General features: G+C 47.4%; 1 protein-coding gene across 2 annotated transcripts in view; it reads right to left on the bottom strand.

The window, feature by feature from the left end:
- The window catches only part of LOC119450716 (solute carrier family 45 member 3), a 181,323-nt gene that overhangs the window by 15,085 nt on the left and 149,319 nt on the right, over positions 1-16,919 (bottom strand). For both annotated transcript variants that reach the window (XM_037714237.2, XM_037714238.2), the window contains 3 exons: positions 15,714-15,953; positions 13,666-13,824; positions 3,306-3,549 (listed from right to left, as the gene is read on the bottom strand). In XM_037714237.2, the coding sequence (XP_037570165.1) occupies positions 3,306-3,549; positions 13,666-13,824; positions 15,714-15,953 (643 nt within the window). The remainder of the gene's footprint in view (positions 1-3,305; positions 3,550-13,665; positions 13,825-15,713; positions 15,954-16,919) is intronic.

Genomic DNA, 16,919 nt, shown 5'->3' with positions numbered 1-16,919 from the left:
AAGAGGGGAAGCAGCAGCGACTGTTTCTCAATGACACTCGAAGCCTGTTAACTCCTACCCGGCTCTGACGTTGCATGCGAACAGATGCCGTAATTGTGGTAACCGTGGCCGGTAACAAGGTGCGTAACACTGTTTACTATCACGCAGGCACGCTGGCTTGCCGGTGTGTCTCTCTGGAGCGAGCGCCGGGGTCATCAGGGCGGTCTGCTGGGCTTGCTTGCCGCTTGGGGCGCTACGTTCGGTTGCGCCCACAACACCCCTTAAGACATTTCGATTTTACAAGTCCAGGCATTTTGGACTTCTGCAAACACGTCCACTATTTGTACTGCTCGCTGTACATCTTCTTGATTATTTGTCCGTTTGTACGACGTAGGCCCTCGGTTGCGGTGCTGTACCATGTGATGCGGTGTTATACGTACAGCAGTCTCTGGCAGCAGACGCCCACGACATCGTACTTTGTATAAAGTATCTTATGCCATTTTTGCTTGCGTTCTCTAGACTTGGCTTTTTTGCGTGAACTCGCTGTCATGCCACTTCGGGGCAAGCATTCTTAGAGTGGTTGCTACTATGCTGTTCAGGTGACGGATCATTGGGAGCTCTCCTGGTTCAAACCGTTCACCACCAGGGGCCCTGTAGGCAAGCAGCACTTCACATACGTTAGCAGACTTGAACAAATGCTTATTTTCTGGATACACTGCACTCTCCGGCGTACCGCTACTCTGCGCATAGTCAGGGCTCGAGGTTGAGTATGTGGCTCATCAACAATGCACATATTGCTTGAACTCTACAGATGTGAACTGCTCAGCGTTGTCTGTGCGTATTCTCGCAGCACGGAATCGTGCAGATATCGGCTCCAAGACTTAAACGATTTATTTAGTAGTTCTATTCAGCTTTTCTACCTAAATGAATCTACAGTAGTAGTCAAGTGCTATCTCTCCTCCAGCCTGAAGATATTAAGCCGACTGTGTCTCACGGGTTAGCCAGCAGTGTGGTTAGATGCAGCGCCTCTGCTCCTGGCTTTCTGAACTCTCGGGAAATTCAAAATTTTTCTGCGTAGTCCTCTATGGGCTTGTCATTGCTTGGTCACCTTATGCATTCTTTTGCCCTTGCTCGGCACATCTTTATACCGAAGTAGTCGGCATGGAGCTTCTCCAAAAAATTTGCCCCAGGTCACTTTAGATCATTCTGTCGCCTTTGGAAAGCACGCCTTTAAACAGTAAAACTTCACTCGCCATTTCAACTTAGCGCTATTTCAGATATGGCGCCAGCCCATGCACGGCCGGATACCACGTAGTGCAGAAGAGGATACCCTGGAGAGTGTTTCAACTGTCTGGATGCTTGCCCTGATTTTCTCCAGCATTTGGTTCGAAGTAGGTAGCTGTTCAAGGGCAAATTCCTCGAACTCGCGCACCACAGTTTCACGATTTTTTTCGTCATCATCGTCGCCTGGCTTCCCTGATGGCTTCTGCAGAACATGATCAGCTGCGTACATGTTGCCTAGAGTGTGGCACACAGTGTAGTCGTGCTCCAGAAGACGCACCCTGAAACGTTGAAAGTGAGGACTCAGCTCATCGAGTCACTTTGTCTTAACTAACGCTACTAGCAGCTTGTGGTCTGCTTCAAGATGAAAGGCTGATCCTAGCAGGTACTGCTGAAATATTCGCCAGTCCATGTGAGTTTCAATGCTTCCATCTTGAATTTGGGCACATCATTGTGTTAAGTCTTTGCCAGGGGCCATGATAAGCAACTGGTAGGAGAATTTCTTCAGTAAGGTCTTGATGAGGGCTAGTTGTTCATGATTTAGAACTGAGGTTTGAACAGCGCGAATAAAACAAGGACACGAAGACACCGCACTTGTTTATGGTATTTGGTTCATCGTGTCCTTGTTTTATTCGCACTATTCAAACCTCAGTTCTACAGCCTTTCTTGTGACTGATGTAGCAGCACTGCCCCCAGACCGTGTGAGACATCGTCCACTGATACTGCATGAAGCAGTCGCGTATCGTAGTGAGTTAGGATCGGTGTCCGGCGCCAATCATCGATTACCTCAGCCTTGCGGCAGGCCAATCTCTTCTATGCCTTGAGATTTCCTAATGTGACCAATTCTACAGTCTAATAGCACACCAGTTATCTGCTTTAATGACCTGCCCAAGCCAAGTTAAACTCAAGTGGAATGTTAGATACATTTGCTTGCCTTCTGGTACATACCGCCGTCTTTCTGCCTGTTAAACTTTACACCTGTCACTTTTCGTTCTGTTGCTCGTTCCGCTGTCTTTGGTTTCTCAAGTTTTACATGCTTAAGCTTAATGCATGAGCATGTTGCAACCCATATATATATAGTAACAACTTTTTTTAGCGCACAGAGAACACATGAATGAAAGGGACGACACTGTGTCCGTGTCCTTCATTTCCGCCATGTCTTCTTCTTTGTGCGCTAAAAAAATGTTCTTAAGCTACTTTGTTGTCCTCATGCTTTCAGTGCCTTGTTAATCACTTGTCGAATGCACTGAGTGTATTTTTGTATGCAGGATATTGGTGCGGCGCCGGTCATAATTTGAGATCTTCCGGTGATATTCTCTCCATGCCATTTTTATTCTTCTGGAAATTTTTTTCTCGTTTTTGCGTCCCCTGTCACTACTTCGCAGAAATAAATGCACTCTCCGACTCCTTTAAGTTTATGTCTACTAACCGCTACCTCTTGTGCACTTTAATAGTGAATTGTGACAGTTGACTTCGATGCATATTTGTCAATGGCGCTCAAGACAGAGTGTAATAAAAAAATTGGAGGAAGCTTAAGCTTCGCTTTTAATAGTGGAAGGCGATGACATTCAAAGATCCTTGTCTGCTTAGCAGGCTTTTTTCTCGTATATTCAAATTACAATCCAACGCTATCACGTCTGTAGGTTGCTGTTAAGTCGTACTTTACGATTTTTCTGACGAATTTTACTTTCAGAAGTTCAATTTTTGTTCTCTAACGCTTTGGGCAACGCGAAGGGCCTGCCCCATCGGGGTGGTTCGGGATGATGTGGATCGGCATGATTATTTTCGCCAACGACGTCGGCGCTTACGCCGACACCGACGCCGAATTTTCCGCAACAGTGAGCAATTAACGTTATCGTGATAAAAGGATCGGACATGAACAGGATCACATTTTTCTGCACGTTTTTCTTTGCCCTGTGTTTGGCTTTTTAAAGCCAATTGCAGTTATTGCTCTTCTCTCGTAAGCCTATCGTTATTACCCGAGATTAATTCTAAAACATACGCAATGGCATCTTATTGTCATGTCATCTGGGCGCGATGCTCACCCGGTTCACCAACGGTGGCGCCATTGCCGTTGCAGACCACCGGTAGACAGCTACCGGCAACACCTCCTTGAGGGGCCTTGTCGAGGATCACGAGCGCGCATGGAGGCGGCGGACGTACTGCGTCGCCATTGGCCACGGCTCCCGTGGCTTTGACAGGTGGCAACGGCTTTTCCTTGGCCAGCACAAACGTCACCGCCAGGCACGTGGTGAGGGCGACCAGCATGAGTAGAAACACGGCACGCTCCTGTCCATTGAGAATAATGCAGTAAACGATGATTCTGACAGAACGGGCCCAGCCCGCTTTGCCTTCACAATAGTGCCAGTAAATAAAAGCTCGGATGTCGCACTGATCGAGAGAAACCAGCACTAGAAGTCGCAAATGAGCTTTAAAAGGGGGCAAGGGACGAGTCGAGATATCAAGTACACATACACGTCCGACCAAATCAAATGGAGTGACAGTGTGACCGTGAAGCAAAACAGCGTTCGAGTCAGGCTGTCTTGCTGGTAACACTTAGCGTACCCGTGTACCGTAATGCTGGTGTAGCATCAATTCCAACCCACAATCCCAACCCAATGTGTGTCAGCAATCGCACTTTGCTGCTGGCAGTGCAGGTCCGAATATCGACATGGAGCGACGACCTCTACTCTAGAGATTCTTGTTGTTGACGTCAAAGTCTCGTGGCTACTGCCGAAATAACTAAAGTGCGCACTCATCATCGACTTCGCGTCGACCCGCTATGCAGTATATGCGTTTATCGGGAACTATCAGACGTCAGGGCGAATCTACTTGAGGATTCCTTCATTCGACGCTTCTAGGTCGTAGTAGCCAGCGAGTCTATAGTGTCAGCAAATACGCTAGACTACAGAAATGTCGCGAAGCCAAGTCTGCACCGAGGCCACAATTGTTTTACGCGAATATGCATATGTCGTGTTATGCATACTAAAAAAACGTGTGTACAGCTGCGAACAATGCACACGTTTTGTCTTACAGCTTTAATAAATATTTCTGCGGCAATGATAATGAACACCAAGTCACTACCGTTTTGAAACGCAGCGCAAATGACGCTTAGTGCCTCAGTCTGGTTTCGGGTATGAGAGGTTGCGCTACTCATTAACGTGCAAAGGGAACGTACGGAAATTCGGTGGCTGCTTAAAGATGCTGCAGCTTTAAGTATTCGGCCATAGTTTCACTAAACTAAAAGTAATAGTGCGCAGGATGATCGTAGAAGTCGCTGCTCAGCCACATGAAATTTAATACAAACGTCAGACTCCCGCAATGATGCGATCAGTTACAATGCGTGGACTCTCTCGGGTGAAGCCGACGGGAACAGACGTGTCCAGTGGAGGAACCTTCTCAGCGCAGCAGGAGCAGCGTGCCAAAGGGATAAGTTTTCTTATTTTATATTTCTCTCTGTGTTTTTTTAAGTGTTGGGTTAGCCGAACCATCTTTAAAAATTATTTTTCGTGCTTTTTAGTTTCTTTGTCTTTTGGCTTCGATATAAGCAGGTAACGAATAATTGTATTTTTGTCACATCTACGCCTTGTTAGTGCAAGATGATCGTTGCTACTAGGGGGAACCCACGCGTGCGTTGTTCTGAGTGCGAGCGTTCTTACGCGATGGAAGAAACGCGGTTTGAGTCAGCATGCGAAGCGAACGTTGCAGATTTTATCTGTAGGATGTGTGTGCTAGGATCGCGGCTAGACCGTCTAGAGCAGGAGAAGAATAAGCTAGCTAAGCGGGTTGGAAAGCTAGAAAAGGAACTTAAAAGCGAACAGAAGAAGAGGAAGGAGGTAGAAAAAAAAAAAAGCTAGCTGGCTAACTTATGGTATCTTCGACTGGTCGCATCCATCCTCCGAAGCAGAGTCGTGCAGATCCAGCGTTCCCCGAACTAAGAGGTAGAGAACAAGCGCGCAAGCCGAACGTGTGGCTCGCTCTCGGAGGAGGAAATGGCAGATGCGAAACCCCGTGACTACTGCTAACGTCCGATGTTTCGCCTATCCGAAGCTAAACCGGCGGATGCGCCGGTGGGACGACCGTTCGTTAAGCCGCCAGCATGCTGTGGCCTAGGTTGCCTAGGCTACGGTAGACCGTCACCAAGAACGGCGACGCTGTGCTGTGATGACGTTGCTGGAAACGCTCTCATCTCGACGACTGCTCCGACGACAGGCCGCGGAGCGCCTCAGAGCGCTCGACGCGGGAGGAGAGCGATCGTAAAGAACCAGCCGGACGCAAGGCGCGCACCCTCTTTCAACCAGCCGAAGACAACGCCGCTCGCGAGAGCGATCTAGAGCGCTCCGAGGCGACCATGCAGTCGAAGATACCATTAGAAATGCAACTGAGGGCCACCATTCCGCAAAGCAATGGGGAACGCATCGAGGCGAGCACCGCGAACAGAGCTGGCTCCGATTAAAGTCCCTATATAAGAAAAGTACCGCCATCCATTGATAAACGCCGCTTATCTCTCTCTCCTGTATCTCCGATTGGACGATGATACCGCGCGCTTTTCACTTCTTTTATTTTCTTTTTTTCCGCCTCAGAGCCATGTTGAAAGTCCTCTGCGCAGCCGCAGTCGCCGGCGCGCGCCCGGCCTGAAAGCTTCAACGTGGACTTTCTAGGTGCGCCACCGTCGACTTGGGTTTCGCAAGCAAAAAGTAAAGAAAAAAGCAAGCGCTTTAGGAGAGGAGGCGACGGAGGAAAGAGTAGATGGCGGTACTTTTCTTATATAGGGACTTTAGCTCCAATGCGAGTGCAGCGCCATCCAAACCCGCCACGCCGGAAAGCAGTGGCGGAACCGTCAGTGATGGTCACGAAGGGGCTACCACTGACGCAGCTGCGGGAGAACACAGCAAAGCAATGGGTAAGGATAAGACAGGAGGGGAGGGGATTGTGACTTCAGGGGCAGCTTTCAGCGGCGAGAGGGAAGAAAAACGTCGAGTTGCCTTCGTTGGGGATTCCAGCATGCGTGAAGTAGAACCGGCGATCACAGAGAGCGTATACGTGCAGGCGAACGAGTCCAGAGACACCTAAAACCTCTCTATATAAAAAGTAGCGCCAACCACTTCTCTCCTCCTCCGTTCCACTGTCGCGCTCGGCGCGGCCAGCGCGATCGAAGCGCGATCTCGACAGTGGCGCCGCCTACGTCGGGCCTGCCGTGACAGACGACTGCTAGCGCGCTACCAGAGGAAATCCGCGGAAAACTTAGAACGCGCCCTACGGAGAAGTATTTGAGGCGCGATATTGCTTTGTCAGTCAGTAACTGGCCATAATGATGCCGTTTTGGAAGTAGCAACGTGACGATGCGAGACGGCGCAAACAACAAGTGTGCAGCAAGCGTTTGCGCTGGCCGGATGCTAACAAAAAAAATAAAAAAGCCTTTTGCCCTCGCCTTATCGGTTAGCCGATCGGTTAGCCGATGCTGCTGAAGGCGCAGCAGCATGCCATCACAACGAAGTTCTTGTCCCTAACACGTTTGTTCCGTTTGTGAGTACAGCACTTTCGTCGCACAGGCCCGAGAATGGCGGTCAGAGCGCGCCGGAAAGAAAAAAAAATATACAAAAACGCAACGCGTGCTTCCACGTGACACGGATTGGCCAATGGGCGAGCGCAGGAAACGCCGGGGTGAGCGCGGTGGCGGCAATATCTAAAAATGGCGCTACTTTTTATATATAGGGGCTTTAGAGACACCTAGTGCTGATAATGAGCAAAGTGATCAACGTACTGCACGGACGAGGGACAGGGAACACAAACCAAATAGCCAAAGGGGTCACCGACCTGCGGAATGTTTCAAAGGAAGTACAAACCGCGTAGTACACGGTGACAGAGGTTGAAAGGCAGGGTTATGAAATTGAAAGGGCGGTTCTTTCAGTAAATGGGGAAATTTGGACTCTAGCTAAAGCAATGAATTTTACGGTCATTGACACCAACCGCGAAGTGCACCGAGCCGGCCGCGAAGGCGCTTTTGTGCGTAACGCGATACATTTTAGCGAAAGTGCAGCAACACCGGTTGGACGTGGATGCTCGGCGCGAGCTGTAGCTTTTTTAGGTGGGTCCCAGGCAATCAGGAAGCAGGATTAAGTATTGAACGTAGCAAAACAACAGTAAAGGGTAGAATTATACGACCAGGAGTTAGGAAAAGACGCACAAAGGATAAGAATAGAGAAGGTAAAATTTGCTACATTAACATGCAGGGTGGTCGCAAGCATGAAAAATGGCTGGAAATTCAAACGCAGCTGAATGATGAAGCGATTAGCGTGTACACCTTGACTTTAACGCGGCTACGGAATTTGAAGCATCCGCCTGTTATTGGCAATCTTGTATGGAAACGGTGCAACAGATTGACCGGGTCAAGGAAACGTGGAGGCGTAGGCATACAAATTAAGCAAGGTCTGAAGTGGCAAAGGGTAAAAGAGATATGTAAGGAGCATTTATGGATTAGCGGCACATGGCAAAGCAAAAAGACATGGCTAGGAGTAGCCTACCTATGGACAGGTAGTGATAGCAGAGAAAAAAAATAAGAATTGGTTGATAGCATTAAAAGCGATATTAATGAGTTCAGTAAATCGGGCCAGGTGATATTTGTGGGAGATATGAACGCGCACATGGACGATTTAGACGGAAATACTGATTACAATGGCTCTCTAGTGCTGGATCTGTGTGATGAACAGAACCTTATAGTAGTTAACAAGGAGAATAAGTGTCATGGACAGGTAACGTGGCAATGCGGAAGCAGGCAGTCATGTATTGACTATGCCTTAGTCTCAGAAATGGTCTACGAACAGGTAGTCCAAATGATAATAGACGAAAATGGGGAAAAAATAGCCTGGGTAGCGATCATAGACGTTTAGCATTAAAGTTTGGGAGAGATACCAACGCAGAACACGAACCAATAGCCTCAGAATTTTCAAAGATGAATGAAGAGCAAATGACAGTGATAGCAAAAATATAGGGGGCGAAATTTAGGCTTTTCCTACAGCAATCTGGGAATATCAGGAACTGGTAGACGTTATGCAGCAGGAAATAAGGCAGAAACGGCAAAACAATTGTTGGATTGGAAAGACAAAACCACGTAAGTGGTTGGAGAAGGAAATAAAGCAAGCTATAGAGGAGGAAATAAGAGAAAGGCAGAAGGCAGGGAGGTTAACCAGGATAACGTCCGCTTGGCTACCCTACACCGGGGGAATGGGAAGAGGGAACACAAAGATGACAGGGAGAGAGAGGAGGGAAGGAAAGAAAGCGTAAAGAGGCATTAAGGCTCATGGAGAAGCCAAATAGTTGGGATTACACGAAGAAGTGCTCCTTAGATGGAACAGATATACCGAGAAAAGAAAAGGGTGGTGAGAGAGCTCGCGTGCAAGAGAAAATTAAATGCGCAAGTGAACGTTGGGTGCATAACATTCACAAAAGTGACAAAGGCTTCCCAAAAAGATTCTGGAACCGTATAAAAGCAAAGGGAGCTCCAACTAAAAACTCGCAAATGGCTATAAGGGATGAAAACGGTGACATCTACGAAGGAGACGATGCGCTGCGTTACATCACAGACGTTATTATGGACAACTTCGACACGAGTAAAAACGTAGTTCAGACAACAGATCCAGCAACAATGAAGACACCTGATAGATCAAAATTAAGCATAGAAAGCTTTTATTGGAAAAAGGCAGCAGAAAATATCCCTAATAACACGGCAGCAGGACCCGATGAAATCCCAATACAGCTAATCAAAAAAGCCGGCAGATCTCACTCCCTGTGGGAATCGATGTTATGCGAAGCAGTGTGCCTGGAGCCTACCAAGTTAACGAAACGACCATGAGAGCAGCCAGACGTAGGCGGCTCTTTCATGGCCCACATATCACGCATATCATGACATTCTTGTCATGAGTCCTCAGGAGTCCCTTTAGCTACGCCCAAGAGACCCTAAGGCAAACGCCTTAGTCATGCTCATGACTATGACTTCGACCATTAACCTATAGCCTTTTCCTTCACTTGGTACCACATCCGAACCCGTTCCATTGGTTTTTGATTGTTAATCTTTTTTTCGCTGAGTCAGTCATTTTTGCTGAGTCATGATCATGACTATGACTTCTACCACCATCCTTTAGTGTTTCCTTCCCTTAGTACCCACGTCAGAACTCGTTTCAGTGGTTTTTGAGTGTTAATCTATTTTCGCTAGGTCATTGTGATGACCTACATGACACGCATGTCATCACCTGTCGTTTATGTTCATTATACACTCATGTCATACTATGCCAATTTTGGTTCCTAGCAAGTTAACGAAACGACCCTGAGACCACCAAGAGGCAGGCGGCTGTTTCATGACCTACATTACACACATGTCTTGATATTCATGTCATGACCTATCATTTGTGTTCGTCATACACTGTTGCCATACTATGCCAATTTTGGAACATAGAGAGATAACGAAACGACCATGAGAGCACAAATACGAACGCGGATAGATAGATAGATAGATAGATAGATAGATAGATAGATAGATAGATAGAGATATTTTCAAAATGGGATATGTTCGCCATGAAATGCTTCCCATTTAAAACCTCGGTCCAAAGTGCAGGGCACTGCTGGCTAGTGTCATAGAGCAAGTGATTAGAACAAAGAAAATTCCCGTTGAATGGCGCGAAAGCAAGATGAACCTTATCTACGAAGGCAAAGTAGATAAGGATAAGACGAACTCATACAGGCCAGTTACAGTAACGTCGGTGATATATAGAATGGCAATGCAAGCCATAAAATTATAACTGTCGAAGTAGGTGGAGAAAAACGATGTATTGGGGGAACTACAGAATGGGTTAAGGCCAGGCGGACATTTAGAGGATATGTTTGTATTAACTCAGTGCATAGAGATTTGAGTAGCTCAGAACAGACCTTTATCGATAGCATTTCTAGATGTTAAAGGAGCCTATGCCAACGTAGACAGGGAATTGTTATGGGATATTCTTAAGCACGAAGGCATAAATGCTAACTTCGTGGACCTGCTGAGGGAGATATATAGAGACAACAGAGTACAAGTTGTATGGAAAGGTCGAAAAGGTAATGAAATGGTGGGAATTCACAGGGATTGAAGCAAAGCTATCCTCTGTCTCCATTGTTCTTCACACTTTACGTTAAGGGTATAGAAAGGCGACTGGAAAACAGCGAATTAGAGTGATTTATCCTACATGTGTAATGGACAAATGGTACAACAGAAGGTCAGTGGACTGATGTACGCAGACGACATTGTGCTACTAGCGGACAATAGAAAAGATTTACAGATGCTTGCAAACAATTGTGGCAACTCAGCAACAAATCTGTGCCTTAAGTTTAGCACAGAGAAATCAGGAATTATGATCTTTGACGAGACGAGTGATTACGTGGTGTCAATTCAACAGCAAGGCATACCCATAGTCAAGCAATTTAAGTACCTCGGCGTACACATAAACGAAGAAAACAATTACTCAAGCAACCACCAAGATAATGTGAAAATAAAGGGGAAGCGGAATGTAGCAATAATGAAACACAAAGCACTGTGGGGCCACAATAAGTATGAGGTTGTGCGTGTAATCTGAAAAGGAGTAATGGTGCCAGCGCTAACGTTCGAAAATGCCATTCTATCCTTAAAATCGGATATCTTGTAGGGGATGGAAGTTAACCAAATACCAGTAGGCCGGTTGACTTTGGAAGCCCACAGTAAAACCACAAATGAGGCAGTGCAGGGTGATTTGGGTTGGGCCTCTTTTGAAGTCAGAGAAGCATAGAGCAAAATTAGTTTGGAAGAAAGGCTCAGGAACATGGATGAAAACAAATGGGCGGCTAAAGTGCACAAGTATCTCTACATGAAAAGCATGGACACAGAATGGAGGAAGAGGTCAAGGAAGTTGGCAACCAAGTACAGGATAATTGAAACTGTAAATAGACAACCACGAGTCATCAGAAAGAAAGTGAGAGAAATAGAGACAGTGAATTGGATGCAAAGAATGAAAAAAAGGACCTTAGAGATTTGCAAAATGAGAAGAAAGAAATTAGAAGGTAAAATCTGTAGGATAACACAAAGGGCAGTGCCTTGTTATTTGAGGCTCGAGTCGGTAGCCTAAGGACCAAAACATACCGGAGAAAATATTCAGAACTAGATGAGGCATGTGTATGCTGCAATAAATATCCAGAGACCACTCAGCACATCCTAATGGAATGCGACGGGATCCACCCAGTGAGAACCGTAGGTAACGTGCAAATCCCAGAAGCGCTTGGTTTTAAAGTGGAAGGAAACATCAACAGATCAGCCGTAGAGATAAGCAAGAGACGTTTAGAGTACTGGTAGAAAAAAAATAGGCAAGAGATTGGTACGACCTCATCATAGATAGCGGTACAAGGTAGAGTTTGGAAAAGAAAAGAAAAATATTAATGAGAGGTATAAAATATGCTAGATAAAGAACATGTATAGTATACCTGATTAAATCAAGCAGGATAGTGACTATTTGTCACCGCCACGTTTCAAAGGGGATGCCATTAATCATCATCATCATCATCATTGTGAGAACAACTCAAGTGAACCCCTGGCATACAATATATTGCAGCGTACCATGTTCTCACAAAAGAGCGCTTAATCCAAGCGCGTGTCACGCAAGCCAGCGAAAGAACACGCCGGCCCCGCGACAACTTCAACAGAGCGGGAGAGCGCATACGCCTCAAACAACAACGCGAACAACGGCGCCTGGACGTCTAGAAGGGCCTCGACAAGCGACGTTAACCGGAGAGAGAGAGCGAGAGAGCACACGCGCGCGCCGAGACACCTTCTCACCGGGCGAGTCGAGAGAGATAACTACAGCGTGAGCACGCGCTAACAGCATGAGTCATCACCCCCCCTCGACAACCCTCCGACGGCGGCGGTCGAAGGTGCGAGAAAAGACTCGAAGATTCCCTAGCTTTGGCCATACTACGGGATCACGACTCCGATATGAAAGTTCGAGAACGCCTGTGGAAACTATATAACCGCCGTGCGAGAATCGTCAGGGGGAATTCGAAAGTTCAGGAGTTCAGTCCGCCCCGGTGAATTTATGTAACGTGAAGACCGAGCGTCTGCGGAAGAAGGGGATTCCCCGGCAATCTAGTCAACGAGTTCATCGAGCGTCTGCATTTCCGGAAGAAGTTCCTTCTTCGAGATTTGCCCCGAGTTACGCCGAGATCGTCTGACTCCAAGACCAACCAGCACGGGTGAATACGATTGGACACTTAGTGTTCCTTTTTATTTTGTACTTTATGGGTTGGACTCTTAGTGCTTGTCGTGAATTATTTTCTTGTGTTTGTTAATACCCACCTGAATTGTATTGTGTTGTGTCTAGCCTAAGTGTGCAAGTTGTGTGTGTAACTGCCTTGTGTGAAGAATATATTTTGTTGTGTTTTGACAACTCTGGGCTCTGACTCGGTCTTTGGACAGCAGCCAGCGTTCGCTGGCGCACCAGAGGGCCCAATCTTAATTGTTCTTGCTTTCGTGGGATTATTTTCGGAAGCCGAATAGTCGGCTTTGGAATTTGGTCCGGCGTCTGCGCCTCGTTCACGGGGTCTGTGACGCATGTGATATTTTGATGTTGAGCAGAATTAATAAGCAAGTTTATTTATTGCGCAGCAGACGCTGAGGCAACGGGCTATCGACCAAAAAAGTTTAGGGACCAAGGGATCTGACAAAAAAGGTGAGTATGTCCGCAGCCTTAAAACACAGCCTCGTATTCCTATTTCCAGCCTCTACTGGTATGTGCGAACAACATTGTGATGTGCGGTTTTGCTGGCTACGTTTAAAAGCATCTCGGATATTTGGCGTTTTCTGAGATCCCGTGGTCCGTAAACTTTTCTGGTCAATAGTACGTGTCTATATGAGATCCCACACTTAGTTTCAAGTGCATTTTGCGTAAGAAACTCTTTCCACAACCGTGTCGAGTTAATGTATAATGGCGCGTAGCTCACTGTGGTAAATGGAACTCGTCACCAAAATGCGGTAATAATTTCGGAAACTATAATAAATTATTGCAGGCACTGGTATTCTGGGAACGCTGTGGCGCGTTATTTGAACGACACACAGACGGCGCCGTGCTTAAACGGCCACTGCGTGCTTAAAGGGCCAACGCCCCTTTCATCATCCTTCTTCAGTAACCCGAGCCGCATCTCGCCTGAACGTCATGTAAAAGGTGTGTTGAAGGACCGAACAACTGATGAGAGAAACGCAATGGAACGGGACGAAAGCACCGGAATATATATGCAGGTCACGTTAGCTCTAGTGAAGAAAAAATAAAATTCCCAGGCCGCCTTCGTTGCTTCCTGGGTGCGCCGTTTAGTGGCAGGCAGCAAAATCTATCCCTTGAGGCAGTGTCGGGTGCTCACCTGTCCTGCGTTCCCCAGAACCGTACCGGTCCAGTCAAGCGCGCTCAGCAGGTAGCCAAACAGTCCACCAAGAGATAGCGTGAACGAGTACACCGAGAATCCGTAGTCCACATCCGCCACTAGGTCGTACAGCAGCGACTGGGTCGGGTTCAGCAGCGCCTGCAAAGGTGCCGACGGCGTAAGGTTCAGTTGTGGAAAAGACATGCCTCAGATATAAAAGCAAATGCTAATATTACAGAAGGGTTGTAAGTGAGGTTGTTGCTACAAATCTAGGTGAATACTTGGAGAGAGAGCGGGAAGAAAAGAAACCGGACAAGGCTAGATAGACAACGCGAGCAGTGTCCCGTTTTTTGTTCCCGCGATGTTCCCAAGTGCTTAAGGAGCGTAACAGATCCAGGTTGTCTTGTTTACAAATTTATATTCCACCAAACTGGCGGTTCATCATCAGCCTATTTGTTAGTTTCATACTGATTACTAGTTAGCTTGATAATGAAATACAGACGAACTAGAAAGACCACCTCCCCAAAGACAACGAAAAACAACACGGCATCGCTCCAACTCTTTTGCATATTGGTCAATTCTGTGACCCTAGTAAATACACCGTGCAAATTGTTTCCGTGTAAACAGAGTTTTTACTGAGCTACGACCGGTGCGACAGGTGCGAGTCTATGCGACCGGTGGGCGGCGTAGAGGATTGTCGCACATCCTTGGAGTCATCTACGGCTTTTCCCAGGCAATACGGGCTTTTACACCGGCTGTCCATCCTGCTCCTCGTATCCTGCCTTCTCTCTTCACAGTCCTTTCGCAATCTTCGTATTAGGCGAAAGTGACATCTAATGAAATAAAACAATAATTTAATCAATCCACGTCACATATTGCCATACCCACGATAAAACACAACAATGGGTCCGTACACTCAAGTCCGAAATTCTAACTATCCATGCATACGTTATAAAGCTCTACCTAAAAATTGTGTACCGGTGCTTTGCCTGAACGATGCGCCTACAGCGTATGCATAGAACAAAATTGCAAAGGGAAAATGCGACAGATAAAGAAGCGCCCACTTGTCATGCAAAGGCTTACTGTGTGCGAGCCGATATTGTACGCGCCTAATTAAGCCTGGAAATAGCATTTCAACAATCTGCGAATGACGGAATATAATGCTAACATCTGCGATAGCTTGACAACTCTGGAAGAGCGAGAGCTACAGGGACGGTGTCTGTGAAGCACATTCAACCGAGGGTGGGAACCACCCAGACGTGCAAGTCGGTAGGCTTATCTAGGAACCAAGTGTGCAATGGCAGTAAGAAAATACGTACCAGAAACGAAGGCATTCCTATTTAGTGCGTGAAATAGAAGTGGGAACATGAATTATGTTACACTGCATAAGAGCAAACATGTCAGACCCAGTACGTCAGACCACGCGCAGCGGGAATGCTTCCAGAAATGGTACGTGTACACTGCCTAGGCGCTACACGTCAATCAGGCACTAGAGACAGGCAGCTCCACGGTACATTTTCCCTTACCTAGCAATATTCCATTATTTATTGAGACCTCTGAATCCATTAAGAGAAATCTGTCTCTTACGACAATTTTTTCTTGAGTTGTTCCTGGCTACCAGGGGAACAATGGTTTAGCGGGTGACGGCCGTGAGCGGCTGACAGCAGTGACTGCCCGCCGGTAAAGCTGCAATTGCCGAAAACTTCACGCTTACTTGCAGTAACCGAACATTTAGCGTGAATGGCCGGAACGCTAAACCACTTTGTGAAACTTAGTCAAACCACTGTAGCGCAAATAAAACAACCACAAAAGACAGAAGACCGGACACCATTGGTGCTACTGTTCTTCGCGTTATTTTTTTATTTGTGCTATGAGGGCTTTAGCAAATATCACGGAACTTGCCCAATAAACGACTTTTAGTCCCTTTTTGAAAGTCTGGCTGCCCGCCTCGCGACACTTAAGATGTCGCTACCTGCTTAGCTTCGTTTATACTGTTAGTTTTAAAGCACTTTTATTTCCGAATTTTTCGTATCCGAACAAATTCTCACCTGGGTGGCGAAGTCAAGGACAACGGTGGCCGCCGCCAGCACGTGCCCATGGGCAGCCGAAGCAGGGATGAGGTCGACGAACGCGATGGCCGCCAGTGCCAGAGCCAGCAGCGCCCCGAGGCCTAGCAGGAAAGGGCGCCGACGTCCGAGCGGCGAGCGACACCGGTCGCTCCAGGCCCCGACCAGCGGCACTCCCAGGATGCATAGGATTGGACCCAGACCCAGGATCACTCCGCGGGACTGCGGGAGGTGGAAACAGAGTTCCCAGCTGTGATGTTATGCCATGGGACAAGTTCATTTCTTTTTCATTACGTTGTGTACTACTATAGCTATATGTGGAGCGGTTTTCGGCGACGACAATGGCGACAATGCAATGACGAAGAAGAAATTAGGTTGATGTAACGATGGTGTAACGATAACGACAATGGCGTTACCACAAAAGAACGATGGGTGTTTGGAATGAACACGATGGTATGACAACGAAGGCTTGACGACGACTGCATGAAGACAATGGGATGGCTACGACTGTGCTACGAGGATGGCTTGACCTAGAAGGCATGGCGAGAGCGGGATGACGAAGCTGCAATGACGACGATGGAATGACCAGGCCGGCATCATGACAGTATGACGGTGAATGCCTGACCTGGAAAGCATGACGACGACCGTATGATGGCGGCATGATCATGGTGGGACAAGAGAATGACTACTGTGGTGTGATGGCAACGGCACGATGGCCATAGAATGACGGTGGTGAAGTGATGATGACGGCTTGACGACGGCAGCCTGATGGCAACTGAAGGAAAACGAAGGAGTGATCACGACGAAATGAAAGCGATGAAAGAACGACCACAGCGTGTGCGTGTTGCATGAAGTTCACGTCCGCGCTTACGCACATCAACTGCTATCCCGGGACGCCTCTGTTGGTACTATATCCAGCGCCAGTTGGCGCTATGCCCGGTACCGGCCAAATGTGCAAGACAGCACCTACGTTCAAATATCCACAAATATTTCCGTCGATATACAGACCGGCACAGAACAGCCAGCTAACAGCAGCAGTAGCCACACCAGACCCCGGAGGGCTGGCAGAGAAAGCTTCGCTTTAAAACCTTCGAAAGCGTGTGTCTTTCCGAGCACGTTATAACACGGCAGGCCTGGAGCGCGCACCTCGTGCGAGACGCGCATTCCACAACAACCATGGCGGTACAT

Source organism: Dermacentor silvarum, chromosome 4 (genome assembly GCF_013339745.2).
Source record: "Dermacentor silvarum isolate Dsil-2018 chromosome 4, BIME_Dsil_1.4, whole genome shotgun sequence".
NCBI lineage: Eukaryota > Metazoa > Arthropoda > Arachnida > Ixodida > Ixodidae > Dermacentor > Dermacentor silvarum.
The sequence above is the reverse complement of the archived record's forward strand: the minus strand, read 5'-3'. Positions and strand labels throughout refer to the sequence as shown.